Source organism: Dryobates pubescens, chromosome 35 (assembly GCF_014839835.1).
Source record: "Dryobates pubescens isolate bDryPub1 chromosome 35, bDryPub1.pri, whole genome shotgun sequence".
In the NCBI taxonomy this organism is placed as follows: Eukaryota; Metazoa; Chordata; class Aves; order Piciformes; family Picidae; genus Dryobates; species Dryobates pubescens.
In genome coordinates, this window is record NC_071646.1 from 7,512,587 (window position 1) to 7,525,372 (window position 12,786).

The following is a 12,786-nucleotide window of genomic DNA, read 5'->3' on the forward strand; positions in this document are numbered from 1 at the left end:
GCAAGCAGAGAGCTGTGCTGGAGCTGCCAGCATGCAGGGGGGCTGCTGTCTGCAGCTGGGACACTGCCAGCACCTCCTGCCCTCAGCAGGGGGAGGCTGCAGCTGCACTCCCAGACAGAGCAGCTCTGTCCCTGGGCAGGGGCTCTGCTCCCTTGCTTCACAACCTTCAGTTCTCTCCTGCCTGGGAAATGGCTTTGGGCAGGCTCCAAGAAGTGAGGAGCTGTGGAAAGAGCCCAGAAGTTAGCACTCCCTGGAGGCTGCAGGCCAGGCTGAGCCCCTCTGAGGTGCACAATGTGCTCCTCTGAAGATTAAGTCCCTCTTTGGCAGCCTGGGCACCCAAATCCTGATGGTGCTTTAAGTATTCCTCTTGATGTAAGTTCTGGGAGAGCAGAGGAAGAGTCTGGGAGGATGAGGAGGCAGGAGGCACAAAGTGGTTTGGTTTTCCCTCTTGCTGTATCCTGTGTGCAGAGCTGGGGCTAGACACTGGGGGAGGGAGAGGGAGGAGGGAGATGCTGCAGCCCTGGCTCAGCACCAGCCCAGCCCTGGCTCAGCAGCTGATGCTGGTCCTGTTCTCTGCAGTCTTCCTGACCCTGCTGTGACTGCTCTGTCCTCTCTCACATGCCCTGGCACAGAGCTCAGTGGTGGTTTCTGTTGTGTGCACAAGAGCCTCAGCTGCTGCAGGTGTGACCTGCTGCTGCTCACTTGTGCCAGGAGTGCTGTGAGCCAGCACAGCCTCACCCCCAGCAGCTCTGAGCCCAGGGCCTCCTCAGGCAGGGGCAGGGCTCATCTGTCCTCCTCTTGCTCCTGTTCATAGAATCAGAGGATGCTTTGGGATGGAAGGGAGCTTCAACATCATCCAGTTCCAGCCCCCTGCCATGGGCAGGGACACCTCCCACCAGCACAGCTTGCTCCAGGCCTGGAACACCTCCAGGCAGGGCACAGCCACAGCCTCCCTGGGCAGCCTGTGCCAGGCTCTCCCCAGCCTCACTCTCCACAATCTCTTCCTACTCTCCAGTCTCAGTCTCCCCTCTCCCAGCTCAAAGCCATTGTTCCTCCTCCTGTCCCTCCCAGCCCTTGGCCCAAGTCCCTCCCCAGCTCTCCTGGAGCCCTTCAGCTCCTGCAAGGCTGCTCTGAGCTCTCCCTGGAGCCTTCCCTTCTCCAGGCTGCACAGCCCCAGCTCTTCCACCCTGGCCCCACAGGGGAGGTTCTGCAGCCTCTGCTCATCTCTGTGGCCTCCTCTGGAGCCTCTTCAGCAGCTCCAGGTTCTCCTTGTGCTGGGGGCCCAGAACTGGAGGCAGTGCTGCAGGTGGGGGCTGAGCAGAGCAGAGCAGAGGGGCAGAATCCCCTCCCTGTGCTGCTCTCTCCCTGCCCTGCCTGCAGCTCAGCTCTGAGCTGGCTCTGGGCTGCCAGGGACCAGTGCTGGCTCCTGGGGAGTTTGTCACCACCTGACCCCCCTAAGGCCTTCTCCTGCAGGCTGCTCTTGAGCCACTCCTCACTCAACCTGGATTCGTGCTTGGGATTGCCCTGCCCCAGCTCAGGGCCTCGCACTTGGCCTCACCGAGGCTGTGTGTCTGTGTCTCCTCCCTGCCTGTGTCCTGCTAGGGGAGGCTGAGGCACAAACTCCAGCGGTTCACAGCTGCTGCAGCGCAGTTCCCACCTCCCTTAGCTTACAGGCTCCTTTGCTTTCTGCCTCTCAGGAACTGCGGGGTCTTTTCCTGCTGCTCTGAACTTCATTTGCAGTCTGTTTTGCAAATGCAGCCTTCCTGCGGGTGGTTTATTGCCGGCGGCTGCGGGGCCGCTCGCAGCCACTCTGCTGCCGGTGCTGATCGTTCCCTTAATGTGCCATTAGCCGGGCACGGAGCGGGGCCAGGAGCTGCGCGGCTCCCATTCATCAAGCGCCAGCTCTTTCCCCTTCGTGGAACAGCAGAGTTCTGGGGAGGCAGTCAGGCAGTGTCAGTGCATCCATCACAGCCCCTCCGTGGGGCTGGGGAGAGCTGCCCTGCTCTGCTTCCCCCGCGGCTGAGCTGGAGGCTCTCTCTGGAGCTGGGAAAGGCCACCCTGGAAGTGCAGCTCAGCCCCTGTGGAGCCAGCTCCCAGAGCATGATCCATCTGCCCCAGCAGTCTGCAGTGCAGGCACCTGCAGCATGGCCCTTCGGGCCTGTCTGCACCCCTGGTGCTCTTTGAGGCCAGGGGAGCTTGGGGCAGGGTTTATTGGGTCCAAAGGAGGGCAAGAGAGTGATCAGAGGCCTGGCAGCCCTGCCCTGTGAGGAAAGGCTGAGAGAGCTGAGGGTGCAGAAGAGAAGGTTCAGGGGGGCCCTCATTGCCAGGGAGCAGGACAGCCAGGGGGGGTGCCAGGAGGATGCAGCCTCCCTCTGTCCCATGCAGGAGCCAAGGGCTGCTGGGGACAATGCCTGCTGGGGACATTCCCACTGGGCTGCAGCAGCAAATGGTTCCCCAGGAGCAGGCAGAGGCTGGAATCAGCTCCCAGGGGCAGGGGGGGATTCCCTGCACAGCTTTCAGCCTCAGCCTGCCAGGCTGCTGGGGCAGCTCCCTGCAGCTCCACCATCCCCTGGAAAGCTTGGAGCAGCTGAGCCTTGGGGTCCCTCCCAGCCTGGCCCTCTGGGGCTCTATGTGACAGGTTTAAGCCACCAAGGGCAGGTGACACATCCCAAAGAGTGACATTTCCCCACCTGTGTGACAGTGACAGCAGCAGAACACAGAAGGTCCCAACTGAGGCCAAGGGCAGCCTGGCCTGCAGCAGGAACAGTGTGGCCAGCAGGAGCAGGGAGCTCATCCTGCCCTGTGCTCAGCACTGCTCAGGCCACACCTGGAGTCCTGTGGCCAGCTCTGGGCTCCTCAGGTCAGGAAAGAGGTTGAGCTGCTGGAAGGTGTCCAGAGAAGGGCAACAAAGCTGGGGAGGGGTCTGGGGCACAGCCCTGGGAGGAGAGGCTGAGGGAGCTGGGGTTGCTTAGCCTGCAGGAGAGGAGGCTCAGGGGAGACCTTCTTGCTCTCTGCAACTCCCTGAAGGGAGGTTGGAGCCAGGTGGGGGTTGGGCTCTTCTCCCAGGCAAGCAGCACCAGAACAAGAGGACACAGTCTCAAGCTGTGCCAGGGGAGGTTTAGGCTGGAGGGGAGGAGAAAGTTCTTCACTGAGAGAGTTGTTGGCCCTTGGGATGTGCTGCCCAGGGAGGTGGTGGAGTCCCCATCCCTGGAGGGGTTCAAGAGGGGATTGGATGTGGCCCTTGGAGCCAGAGTTTAGTTGTCAGGAGGTGTTGGGTGACAGCTTGGACTTGATGATCCCTGAGGTCTTTTCCAACCTTATTGATTCTAGGATTCTATGATTCCTGTACCTGAGGAAGGCTCCAGGCAGGCTGGGCAGGGGCTGTTCATAAGGGCCTGTGGGGACAGGACGAGGGACAATGGCTTGAAACTGGAGCAGGGCAGGTTTAGGATGGACATCAGGAGGAAGTTCTGCACAGGGAGGCTGGGGAGACACTGGCAGAGGCTGCCCAGGGAGGGGCTTGAGGCTCCATCCCTGGAGACATTCAAGATCAGCCTTGCTGTGTCCCTGGCAGCCTGCTCCAGCTGGAGCTGTCCCTGCTGCCTGCAGGGAGGGTTGGACAGGATGAGCCTGGAGGGTCCCTTCCAACCCAGTGCAAGCTGTGATAAAATCCACTGAGAAGGATGCAGATTTCCTGCTGCTTGGAGGTTTTGCCAGAGCAGAGCAGCATCAGCACTGGTCCAGATCCCTGTCCTGCCTCACTGGATCAGCTGTGAAGTTGGTTCAGCCACCAGCTGCTCCGGAGTGGGCTGTAGTGGGGAGCCCAAGGACACAGCAGGCACGTTCCTCGGCAGATCATCAGCCCTCCCTTGGCTAATTATCCTTTGCACATCTCCAGGTCTTTGCTAGCTGTTAACCTGTGGCAGTGGCAGTCCTGCACAAGAACATTTCCTTCCAGGCCCCCTCGTCCTGGCCTCTCAGGCACTGTTGATATTAATTCCCTCTGAGCCAGCCTGAAGAGTCCAATCTAATTAATCTCTCCGAAGATGGAAGCCACTCCACCAGCATGGCAATCAGGCTGCCTGCTCTGCAGGAGCACTGCTGTCTTCCTTCCCCAGCTCCTCTGCAGTGGTGCCACAGGGCTTGAGGGTTCAGGGCTTGGATTTTCCTGGGCTTCCTCCTCTGGAGACCTCTCCCAGCCGGGTGGGAGCTGCCTGTGCCCGGCGCGGCGCGGGGCTGGGGTTGCTCTGCTGCGTGGAGGTCGTCCCTTTGATTTCCTTGCTGCTCCTTCAGAGGTGTTTTGTCTTTGCAGGATGCCTGCAGCTCAGCTGGGCTGCTGTGTGATGGGTTTCATGTTGATGAAGGCAGCAGATTGCAGGAGTATGAGCAGGAATGTAATGAGGGGAGGGAGGGTCTGCAGCCTGTGCAGGGTTCCTGCTCCCCACGGCTGCAGCCGGGCAGGAGGTGCTGGGGTGGTGGAGCTGTTCTTGCTGTGTTCTGGCGATGCAGAGAGATGTGCAGTGGGGCAGGTTGTGCCCTGAAGAGTTCACCTCTGTGAGCAGAGCATTTCCAGCACCGAAGAGTTCATGTGGAGGTGTGGGGAGGGCAGAACTTGAGCCTTGGTTTGTGTGTGCTGTGCGCCTGGGGGGGCTGTCCCGAAGCCGAAGTCCGCAGCAGCTTTGGTTGATGGAGCTGAGCTGATTTTTGTCCATGTGAAAGGGAATCTCTCAGCTGTGGAGCTTGCAGAGGCAGGGGGGGAGAGCATCTGTTTGTATTTTAACCTCTTCTGCCCCTCTGGGGCTCTTGCAGGTCGTACCTGACGCCGGTGCGGGATGAGGAGGCAGAGTCCCTGCGGAAGGCTCGCTCCAGGCAGGCTCGGCAGACCCGCAGGTCCACGCAGGTAGGGGGGGCAGGGGGAGGAGAGCTGGAGGGCAGAGGGGCAGGATTTGATTCTCTTCTCAGAATCACAGCCAACATCCAGCTGAAAGAGGCCTCCAAGCTCATCCAGGCCAACCCTCCACCCAGCACGGCAGGCTCAGCACCAAACCATGGCCCTCAGCACCAGCTCCATGCTGCCTGAGCACCCCCAGGGATGGTGACTGCAGCACTGCCCTGGGCAGCCTCTGCCAGTGGCTGAGATCCCTTCCAGGGCAGAAATATTTCCTCATGTCCAGCCTGAGCCTCCCCTGGGGCAGCCTGGAACCATTGCCTCTGCTCCTGTCCCTTGCCACCAAGGAGCAGAGGCTGCCCCCTCCTTGCTCCAACCTCCCTGCAGGGAGCTGCAGAGAGCAATGAGGCCTCCCTCAGCCTCCTCTTCTCCAGCCTCAACATCTCCTCTTCCATTATTACACAGGACAGGAGGCTTCTCTACCCTCAGGCTGTGGGGGAGAGGTTCAGGCCAAAACTGCTGCAAATGATTGCTTCAGAATGCTCCTCCAAGCGTGCAGGAGGTGGATTTCCAAGCTGCTGTTTGTGCAGTGCCCCTGCCCCTTGGTCTGCAGCCTGGTCAGGTCCGTTTGGGTTGTTCTGGGTCACTGATGGTGGCAGCACACTCGCAGACACCTGCAAGGCCCTCGGCAGAGGTGCAGCGTTAGCCTGGGTGGGTCCAGCCCCGGGGTCTCGTTTCACCACGGTCAAAGCTCCTCCCTTCTGCCTCTGCAGGGTGTGACACTGACAGACCTGCAGGAGGCAGAGCGAACCTTCAGCCGGTCGCGGGCGGAGCGCCAGGCGCAGGAGCAGCCCAGCGAGAAGGCGGAGAGCGCAGAGCCGGCCCCCGACGGCGGCGACAGGCAGGAGGGCCGAGCACGCTGGAGCAGAAGCACGGATGAGGAGGTGATCCTCCTGGCCTCTGCTGGCCTCCATTCTCCCGGGCTCGGCGCCGGTGAAGCCCCTGAGGGGAGCTGAGCTCGGGAGGAGCTGTGGGGAGGCTTGCTGGGAGCAGCAGCGCCGCGGAGCTGAGCACAGCGGCTGGGACGTGGCCGCGGCGGAGCTCGGCTGGGCTGGGAGCTCGGCTGGGCTCGGAGCTCGGCTGGGCTGGGAGCTCGGCTGGGCTCGGAGCTCGGCTGGGCTCGGAGCTCGGCTGGGCTCGGAGCTCGGCTGGGCTGGGAGCTCGGCTGGGCTGGGAGCTCGGCTGGGCTGGGAGCTTGGCTGGGCTCGGAGCTCAGCTGGGCTCGGAGCTCGGCTGGGCTGGGAGCTCGGCTGGGCTCGGAGTTCGGCTGGGAATGTCGCTGCTCTGGCTCTTGCCAGGGGAGAAACCTGTGTGAGGCACAGGGAGAGGGATGAGAAGGCTGAACAGTGGCAGTGTGGCCTGGATCTGTCCTCACTTGCAGTCTGGACTGAGGCTTCCTCTTCACAGCTTCCCACAGCTGTTCTGTGGGAGATGGGAAGCCAGAGGCACCACCTCTGCCCTGCCAGCATGTCTCAAGCACTCATTTCTGTGGTCTTAGAGTCATGGAATCACAGAATGGGTTGGGTTGGAAGGGACCCTCCCCTCAGCACAGCTTGCTCCAGGCCTCATCCAGCCTGGTCCTGAACACCTCCATGCAGGGGACAGCCACAACCTCCCTGGGCAGCCTGTGCCAGGCTCTCCCCAGCCTCACTCTCCACAATCTCTTCCTCCTCTCCAGTCTCAGTCTCCCCTCTCCCAGCTCAAAGCCACTGCCCCTGCTGCTGTCAGTTGTTAGCTCAGTTGTTGGGTAAGCCATTTGTGCTGCTGCAGGGACAATGAGCTTGATCCCAGGCCCCCACTGATGGGACACTGCTCTCACTTTGTAGCTATACAGTGCCTTTGGCTTTCATCCTCCTCTGATGGAGTGAGCTGGCAGGTGGAGCTGAGCACTTCCAGCAGCAGTGGAGAACATTTGACACCAAAATAGATTACTTAGACCCCTGAAACCCCAGAGCTGCCTGTTCCTCTTCATTCTGTGGCTTCAGTGGCTTCAAACTAGAGCAGAGCAGCTTGAGATTGGCTGTGAGGAGCAAGTTCTGCACCAGGAGGCTGCTGGAACACTGCAGCAGGTTGCCCAGGGGGGTGGTTGAGGCTCCATGCTTGGAGCTACTCAAGGTGAGGCTGGACAGGGCTCTGGGCAGCCTGACCCAGTGGAGGATGTCCCTGCTGAGTGCAGAGGGGTGGGACTGTGCCTGGGGGTCCTTTGGGGGTCCCTTGCATCCCAGAGCCCTCTGGGGTCCCTTCTGCTGACTCTGTGGTGGTTCTTTGTTGCCAGAACATCTACCGGCGGCTGAGGTGCCCCGCAGCGGCAGACAAGCCAAGCACCCCTGTGTCCCCCTCCAGCTCTGCTCCTCTGCTCCACACCAGCTCCTACCTGACTCGAGCCAACAAGTACCTGGGTCTTGACTCTGTGAACCCAGCAGACTTCAGAGGTACAGCCACAGAGATGGAGAAGAATGGTATGTACCAAGGGGGGGAGGAGCTGTCCCAGCCCAGGGCTTCAGTTTAGGACTCTGCAGACAGAGAGAGAGCAAAACTCTGCTTGCAGCAGCCCAGGGCCCAGGGTGGGTTCTGTGCAAGCCTAGATTCAGTACCACGTTTGCTTGTTGCCTTGAGGGGAGCAGGGTGGGGAACCAGCACCTCACACACCAATGGCATTTGCTCCAGTGGGAATCCCAGGGCAGGGTGCAGCCTCTCACTTGCAGCAGAGAGGGAGAGGAGGATCCTCTCCCTTGGGATGAGTAAAATCCATGGAGCTTTAGACCTTAGGGCTGGGAGCAGAGATTCCCCTAGCAGGGTTTGTCCTCAGCACAGGATTGGGTTGGGATGATTTGGGGTTGCTGAGAGCTGGAATAACCTCCCTGGGCTCTGCTGGGAGGAGAGATTGCCCTGGTACAGTTTGTCCTGAGAACAGGATTAGGTTGGAATGATTTGGGGTTGCTGAGAGCTGGAATAACCTCCCTGGGCTGTGCTGCAGGCAGGAGTGAGAGGGCCCAGAGGGAGCAGGGCACCCAGGCTCCCCTGGGTTTAGTAACTCCTCTGCAATGCGACCTGAGACACGAGGGTCAGCTGGAGAGGCAGCCCAGGCAGTAGCTCAGCAGAAGCAGAGGTGTGAATGCCTGAGACCACAGCAGCCTCTCTGTGCTTGGGCAGAGTGTGAAGATCAGGAGCCGGAGGACAGGGCCCTGAGCAAGCAGTCGATCCGCGAGCGGCGGCGGCCCAAGGAGCGGCGGAGGGGCACCGGCATCATCTTCTCCACACAGGATGTGAGTTGCAGGGCCCTGGGCAGGAGAGACTCTCAGGGGGAATCTCCTCCCAGTTCCAAGCTTCACATTTCTCCCACTCACAGAAGGGGTTGGGTTGGAAGGGTGCTCAAAGCTCAGCCAGCTCCAGCCCCCAGCCGTGCCCAGGGACACCTCCCACCAGCACAGCTTGCTCTGGGCCTCATCCAGCCTGGTCCTGAGCACCTCCAGGCAGGGCACAGCCACAGCCTCCCTGGGCAGCCTGTGCCAGAGTCTCCCCAGCCTCACTCTCAACAATTTCTTCCTCCTCTCCACTCTCACTCTGCACTCTTCCAGCCTCATCCATTCCCTCTCATCCTCTCACTCCAGCTCCCTTCCTGGCTTCCTGCTAGGCTCCCTTTAGATACTGGATCCCTCCCTCAGTTTTCTTCCACCTAAGGTCTGGGGCAGCTCTGAGTGTCAGAGGCAGCCCAGAGAGGGAAGTCTTCACCCAGACTTGCTTCTTAATAGATTTTTCCCATTAGCCCTTTCCCTCCCTGGCTCTAGCTCAGGCTGGCACCTCCAAAGGAATCCCATCCCTGCCTGGCCCCTGCAGACCTCAGCAGCAGGCTCCAGGCAGCCTGCTCCTGAGCCATAAATCAGTGTGATCCTGGCAGGGGCCCTTGTGAGGGTCCCACGTGGGAGGAGAGGTTTGAAGTCTCATTCCTCTGGAAGAAGGAAGGCCAGGCACTGCTGGAAGCATTTTCAGTTGCCTCTGAGCCCAGCTCTGGCTCCCTAAAAGGGAGGCAGTGAGGAGTAAAGCCTGTGCCTGGATCTCCAGAGGGCACACACAGAAGAGCTGCCTCTGTCGTGGTCATTGCTCTGAGTCCTGCTTTCAAAAGGATTTCCTCAGCCTGGAAGGAGGAAATCCAACCCCCCAGACCTGGGCTGGAGGCTGGGGTAGGAAAACAGCTCCCCTGGTTCAGGAGAGGAGCAGCATTGTGAGATCATGGCTCAGAAGCCTGCAGCAGCTGGAATGGAATGGAATGGAATGGAATTAACCAGGTTGGAAAAGACCTCAGAGCTCACCAAGTCCAACCTCTCCCCCAGCACCATCTGAGCAACTCAACCATGGCACCAAGGGCTTCAGCCAGGCTCTTCCTAAGCACCTCCAGGGATGGGGACTCCACCACCTCCCTGGGCAGCACATCCCCAGGGCCAATCTCTCTGGCTGGGAAGAACTTTCTCCTCCCCTCCAGCCTAACCCTCCCCTGGCACAGCTTGAGACTGTGTCCTCTTGTTCTGGTGCTGGCTGCCTGGGAGAAGAGCCCAACCCCCACCTGGCTCCAGCCTCCCTTCAGGGAGTTGCAGAGAGCAAGAAGGTCTCCCCTGAGCCTCCTCTCCTGCAGGCTAAGCAACCCCAGCTCCCTCAGCCTCTCCTCCCAGGGCTGTGCCCCAGACCCCTCCCCAGCTTTGTTGCCCTTCTCTGGACACCTTCCAGCAGCTCAACCTCTTTCCTGACCTGAGGAGCCCAGAGCTGGCCACAGGACTCCAGGTGTGGGCTGAGCAGTGCTGAGCACAGGGCAGGATGAGCTCCCTGCTGCTGCTGGCCACACTGCTCCTGCTGCAGGCCAGGCTGCCCTTGGCCTTCTTGGCCCCCTGGGCACACTGCTGGCTCCTGTTCAGCCTACTATCAACCACTCCCCCCAGGAGCAGCTGTGGACACAGAGCCTTCCTCGTGCCCCTCAGGGCAGAGGCTTCCTGCACCATGACCAAAGCCCCAGGGCTGTCCTCTGTGCCCAGAGATGTGTTGAGTGTTTGGAGTCACAGAGGAGCTGTTCCTGCTGGAAGCCTCAGGGTTCCTCTGGCAAGACTTGATGCCAGCACCCCCTGATGAGGAGTTTCAAGCAGCCTTTTTCCTTCAGCTGCAAGTGAGGAGCAATCCCCTTGCAGTGACCACCTCACCAGAGCCATTAGGTCACCCAACCTGATTTGATCAGCAGCCCAACATCCAGACAGGCAAAGTGCTCTTGGCTTTGACATCAAACCAGGAGCAGTGCACTCATCACAGATGCAGTAAGCCCTGGAGCTGCTTGCCCAGGGGGGCTGTGGAGTCTTACCCAGGGGGGCTGTGGGGTCTCCTCCTCTGAAGAGATTCCAAACCCAGCTGGACTTTGTGATCCTGAGCAAGCTGAACCTTGCAGTACCTGCAGAAAGCCAGGAAGGGACATTGGACAAGAGCTTGGAGTGCCAGGCTGAGGAACAATGGCTTTGAGCTGGGAGAGGGGAGACTGAGAGTGGAGAGGAGGAAGAGATTGTGGAGAGTGAGGCTGGGGAGACTCTGGCACAGGCTGCCCTGGGAGGCTGTGGCTGTGCCCTGCCTGGAGGTGCTCAGGACCAGGCTGGATGAGGCCTTGAGCAAGCTGTGCTGGGGGGAGGTGTCCCTGCCCATGGCAGGGGGCTGGCACTGGGTGAGCTTTCAGGTCCCATTCCATTTATGAACCTGCTGGAGCAGGGGGCTTGGGCTGGATGATCTCCAGGGGTCCCTTCCAGCCCCCCCTTGCTGGGATTCTGGGGTGGTTCTGTGGAGCTGCTCCTGAGGCTGTTTGCTTTTCCCCCTAGGATGAAGAGGAAGTGGATGGAGATGAGGAGCTGAAGGAAGCTCGGGTGAGTGCCAGCACAGCTGGGCCTTGGGGGTGTCTGCCTCCCTGGAGTGCTGGTGGCAGGAGGACTCCCAGGGCTTTGGTCCTGTTTGTGCAGGAGCTTTGGGCTCTGGCTGGGAGCTGAGCACAGTCTGGGAGGTCATTGATTGCTTGCTGGTCACTGATGGATTGCTTGCTGGTGTTGTGCCCTGACCTCAGAGGAAGGGTTTGGAGGAGGCTCTTCAGTGAGACCTAAGGAGTGGGTGAGGCAGACTGGCACCCAGCTGGCTAGAAATGATTGGCAATTTATTGATTACAAGGCAGTGCAATCAGTTTGCTCACAGAGTGGTTCTTGAGGCAGGCAGAGTGAGTGAGAGAGGGGAGAGGAGAGGAGGCTGAGGCAGGATCAGAGCTGGAAGTGTCACCACTCAGTCCCAGTGGCACCCTCTGGCCTCAAGGTCCTCTTGGTGGTGCTGCCTTTGATTCCTGAATTCCTCCTCATCCCCTGCCCAGGGCTGCTTGGCAGAGGTGTTCCCAAAGCTGCTGTGGTGGTGCAGGCAGCCTGGCACCCAGCTGAGCTGGGCCTTCCTGGGGCTGTGGCATGGTGGTGGTCACAGAGTGGGCAGCACCCCCAGTGCTCCAGGGGGCTGCTGCTGCACCTCTGGGGGTGCAGGCTCAGGAGTGGAGCAGGAGCCTTGAGTGGGCACAGGAGAATTGCAGGCAGGACCTGGAGTGCAGAGTGCTGTCCCAGGAGCAGCTGTCCTGGCTGCCTGGGCACAGAGGCAGGGGAGCAGGCATCTGCCTCAGGCAAGCTGCAGGTGCATGGAATGGGTTGGGCTGGAAGGGACCTTAAACATCACCCAGCTCCAAGCCCCTGCCAGGGGCAGGGACACCTCCCACCAGCCCAGGCTGCTCCAGGCCTCATCCAGCCTGGTCCTGAACACCTCCAGGCAGGGCACAGCCACAGCCTCCCTGGGCAGCCTGTGCCAGAGTCTCCCCAGCCTCACTCTCCACAATCTCTTCCTCCTCTCCACTCTCAGTCTCCCCTCTCCCAGCTCAAAGCCATTGTTCCTCACCCTGCACTCCCAGCCCTTGGCCCAAGTCCCTCCCCAGCTTCCTCAGAGGCCCTTTCCAGGTGCTGGGACCACAGAAGCAGGTTGGTTGGCACAAGCCTCTGTGGCAGCACAGCTTCCAGGGGTGTCTTGTGGGAAAGATGAAGAACATCTTCAGGGTGGCCTGGGTGCAGGAGCTGGCTCTGGGTGAGCTGCATGGGCAGCTCTCAGGCCTGGAGGGGCTGCAGCAGGAGCAGGACAAGTGCCCAGCAGAGCTGGCAGAGCTGGGCTGGGCACAGAGCTGGGCTGGGCACAGAGCTGGGCTGCCAGGAGGGCACCTGGCCTTGTGTCTCAGACTCCCCCTGACACTGCTCTCTTGGACACTGCTTTGGGCTTCTGAAGCCTCTGCCCTGAGCTCCTCCTGGCTTTGTTTCCTTGCAGGAAGCTGGTTTGGCAGGCAGCACATCAGAGGTGGTTCTCCATTCCCCTCCTCCTGCCAGAGTCTTGATGCCCTTTGAGGCCCTTCCTTTCCTTTCAGAGTAGTTACTGAGGTCATCCAAATTGCCTTGGTGGCTTTGGGGTCTGCCTGTCCTCATCTGAAACACATCTGAGCCCCTGGCACAGACACAGGCAGTGTTCCAGCTGGAAGCATTTCCAGGGTGATTGGCAAGGGCTGGGGAAGGCAGCAGGCAGGAGGTGGCAGTGGGGCAGTGGTCTGCCAGCAAATGTTGGGCTGGTGGCACAGCCTTGGCCTCTGCTGTGCCCCCAGCACAAGAAGGACCTGGAGCTGCTGGAGAGGCTCCAGAGGAGGCCACAGAGATGAGCAGAGGCTGCAGAACCTCCCCTGTGGGGCCAGGCTGGGAGAGCTGGGGCTGTGCAGTCTGGAGAGGAGAAGGCTCCAGGGAGAGCTCAGAGCAGCCTTG

The 12,786-nt window shown here is 60.5% G+C and overlaps 1 protein-coding gene across 1 annotated transcript in view; it reads left to right on the plus strand.

Annotated features, from left to right (window-relative positions):
* The window catches only part of PPP1R12B (protein phosphatase 1 regulatory subunit 12B), a 188,930-nt gene that overhangs the window by 113,322 nt on the left and 62,822 nt on the right, over window positions 1-12,786 (plus strand). The window contains exons 15-19 of the mRNA XM_054176320.1: window positions 4,810-4,900; window positions 5,662-5,832; window positions 7,224-7,407; window positions 8,102-8,214; window positions 10,792-10,836. Of these exons, the coding sequence (XP_054032295.1) occupies window positions 4,810-4,900; window positions 5,662-5,832; window positions 7,224-7,407; window positions 8,102-8,214; window positions 10,792-10,836 (604 nt within the window). The remainder of the gene's footprint in view (window positions 1-4,809; window positions 4,901-5,661; window positions 5,833-7,223; window positions 7,408-8,101; window positions 8,215-10,791; window positions 10,837-12,786) is intronic.